We start from the raw sequence: 3,275 nt of genomic DNA, 5'->3' as shown, positions 1-3,275 counted from the left end.
GCACCAGAACGAAACCATCTTCTCCAACAACTTTGACAAAACACATCAGCTCCACCATAACATGCACTCTTTGCCTCTTTCTCTCTATCCTTCCTTTTTGGCTCTCAAAAACCCTAATTAACAAAAAAGATATCTGCACTTTCACCCAATAGAAGCAGAAATAAAGGCAATCAAACCAGAGCTCACTACATATAGAGCGTAGCTAAAAAATTCAAACAACTTAAGCATAACCCAGGAAGCCATGATCTCTACATCTGAGCACAAAGACTGTATAGCAATCTGTCCATTTTTACATGAACTGTACCGTCTCCCCCCAACCCATGAAAACAAGTAAAGAAAAACACTTTGAAACCATCAAAAGGGAGAAAAAAAAGATTTGAAATTATTTAATGTTTTGTTTTGTACATAAAGCCAAAAAATTTTCATGGAGTCATGCTATGCTGGGAGGTTAAAGAAGAAAGATTATGGTGCAGCACCATAACCTGGCATATGAGGCCACTGATTGGGATTTAAAGAAGCACTGGAGCTTCCAGCAGTGGTATTACTGTTGCCTCCAGTGCTGGAACTTACAGTGCTCCACAAAGTTGTATCAGAGACAATAGTATTAGTATTGTTGATGATCTGGTGCCAGTTGTGCTGAGAAGAGCTTGAAGCAGCAGGCCTGCTTGATAGCATCATCAAGCTCTCCTGTTGATCAGATGGATACATGAGACCTAAAGTACTCTCATCTCTATCAGCACCCATTTGATAAAACTGCCTCTGCTGATTAATTTGCTGGTTTGACCCAAAAGAAGGCACATTGACATTGACATTGAAACCCTGCAGCAGACCCAAATTTGAAGAAGCACCCAAATCACCACCACCACCAAGACCCACAGTCTGATTAAAAGGCTGCGGAGGTTGGAGAGACTGAATTGCTGCTAAAGAAGACAAGAACCCACCTCCTGGATAATATGATCCCATTGAAGGCACACCAGATTCTTTAGTCCTCATAACAGCAGGACTAGTACTAACAGTTGAATTGGTGGTGAACATAGATTGTGGGGCTGTGAAATTCTGAGGTGGATGTGGCTGATTAGGCTGAGAGCTGGAATTCTCACCAGATGACGTTGTTTTTGTGCGTTTTCCCTTCCTGCAACCGCCTCCTACGGGCACATTTCTCAGGGTTCCACCCTGAGTCCAGTACCTTTTACAAGTCTTGCAGAAGTAACGAGGCTGTGAGAGACTGTAATTGTTGTAGTAACAGAATTTTGTATTCAAGGACTCGCAGCGAAGACATTTTTGAGGTTGTGGGGGAGGCTGTTGTTGTTGATCTCCTCTAAGTGGCTTCAACCTCTGATTCTGCCTCATCTCTTCACTCCCTCCACCATCCCCTCTCTCACTCTGCATCGTCTCTTTCTCCTTTCACCCCAAAAATTCAATCTTTATATTGGGTTTGATTGCTATTGAATTGAGTTTCCTATATATATATATATTATTGGTCTTGGGGGTTGCTACAGCATGCAAGTGTTTCAGATATGGGGATATGTATGAGCTCAACGTGTCCTTCACTGGGTCTTTAAAATCTACACAAAATCGAAAACAAGGGCCACTGAAACCTGGTTCATGCCCAGAACGGTCTCCTGAATCCCAGATGATCCGAAAATAAAAAACCCAAATCTCCTCTTAGAAAAAAACAAAGACCAAATCTCACAGGATTTTCAACAAACACTTTATCTTCCTTCAGCATTAAGTTTAGATTGGAACAGTAGAGAGTGAAGTTGAAGAAAGATTGCCACCTGCTTTACTATGCATATTAAAAACAGAGGGGTACGGGTTTTCTGAACATACAAAGTTCCCACAAACGGACAGGGTCTCAGCGTAATAGATTGTGTTCTCTACAGCGACCGTAGAGAGGGGAAAAAAAAAAAAAGCACAATCCACAACTGGCACTTTATTGTCTTCACCGACCTACTCAAAACAAAACACTATATTTTTCCCAAAACAACCATAAAGCGCAGGAAAAAGCGAGACAGTTTTGTGGGCTAAGGGGCGGAGGAGGAGGGTGGCACGAGGCGTCGGCTGTGGTGGTGGTTTTGTCAGAGTTGAACAACCTCTCTCTCTTTCTTTTTCTCTCTCATTCCACTTTCATTCATGTTTTTATCTTTCTAGCTCTATCTCCAGTCCAAGTCTTCTATTCTTGATTTTTTTTTTTTAATTTTTTGTTCTCTCTCTGTGACATCAGTTTTGTGGCAAGTGGTTACCCCACCCTTGATAGCTCCGACACTCCCAGTTAGGCAGTTTGGCCATTTAGGAAACATTGGTGGAGGGGCACGTGTCCCGAGCAACATGTAGCGGCAGTAAGTGGGTGACGCTGAGATCCGTTGGGTGTTGTTACAACTGCTCCCATGGCCATAAGCATCCACCACTTTGTGGACAAACACTAAAAACGTTATATTTTTTACTGGATTGGTAGGGGAGATGATGCCTACCATGATTTCACCATCCATTGCCCCATCATGTTTCCTCACCTCAATCCCAATCCCTCCAATGGTCCTTATTGGGCCTGATCACCATGATTGTCCAACTTATTTTGTTTCTCTTTGAATTGTGAATTGTCGGCCCTGCCCTGTCCTGTCCCCTACCTCCAAGAGTGGTTGAAACTTGAAACGGTATGTGTTAATAGATTCTCTCTTAGATTTACCGAATTTATGCTCATGAAACGTGCCACTCACACTTGGTTCTCTCCACTCTACTACGAACTATGTAACCATGGGCCTTCACCCAAGCAACATGGCCCAACTCTTGACTGGAATGGGCTAGCCAATAGCATGCCATGTTGGACTAAATGGTCCAGATCTTGTAAACGGGCTTGTCAGTAGCAAGTCATCTTGGACAAAATGGACCGATGCATTGTCCAAACACATTAAATCCTGGGCTTGGGCTACAAGCCCAAACGTGATTAATTCGTCTAACAGATTGCCGAACAGGTTAGTTTTCGTTTTGCTTTGTGTCAAATGTTTGCGCTGCAAATTAGTGCTTTGCCTGGCTATGCATGGAGGTTATAAGTTGTAAATGGAGGAGAAGGTGGAGGCATATGGTTGCGACACGTGGAGTAGCTGATGCCACCCGTAGTATTAGTTGTATACTTGTTTGTCCTTGTTGGTGGTCGGTTTAGATAGTCAACACTTGTTTTCTCTTTCGCATGCATACAATTAAGAAAAAGAAAGTGAACGAAGACCGGTCAAAGTTCTCTACATCAGGGCTTGGGATCATGGAGTTGTGCTTTGGTGATG

The 3,275-nt window shown here is 43.0% G+C and overlaps 1 protein-coding gene across 1 annotated transcript; it reads right to left on the bottom strand.

Annotated features, from left to right (window-relative positions):
* On the bottom strand, nucleotides 1-2,141 carry LOC119988721 (dof zinc finger protein DOF5.3-like). Its single transcript, XM_038833872.1, has one exon. The coding sequence runs from the start codon at nucleotides 1,387-1,389 to the stop codon at nucleotides 463-465; it is 927 nt and encodes a 308-aa protein (XP_038689800.1). The 5' UTR covers nucleotides 1,390-2,141; the 3' UTR covers nucleotides 1-462.
* Nucleotides 2,142-3,275: the final 1,134 nt, after the last annotated feature.

This window comes from Tripterygium wilfordii, chromosome 21 (genome assembly GCF_013401445.1).
Source record: "Tripterygium wilfordii isolate XIE 37 chromosome 21, ASM1340144v1, whole genome shotgun sequence".
Lineage (NCBI taxonomy): Eukaryota > Viridiplantae > Streptophyta > Magnoliopsida > Celastrales > Celastraceae > Tripterygium > Tripterygium wilfordii.
This window is presented reverse-complemented; position numbering and strand designations above follow the sequence as displayed.

Coding starts and splice junctions, on each gene's coding strand:
- LOC119988721 (XM_038833872.1), bottom strand. CDS start 1,389: ATGCAGAGTGAGAGAGGGGATGGTGGAGGGAGTGAAGAGATGAGGCAG.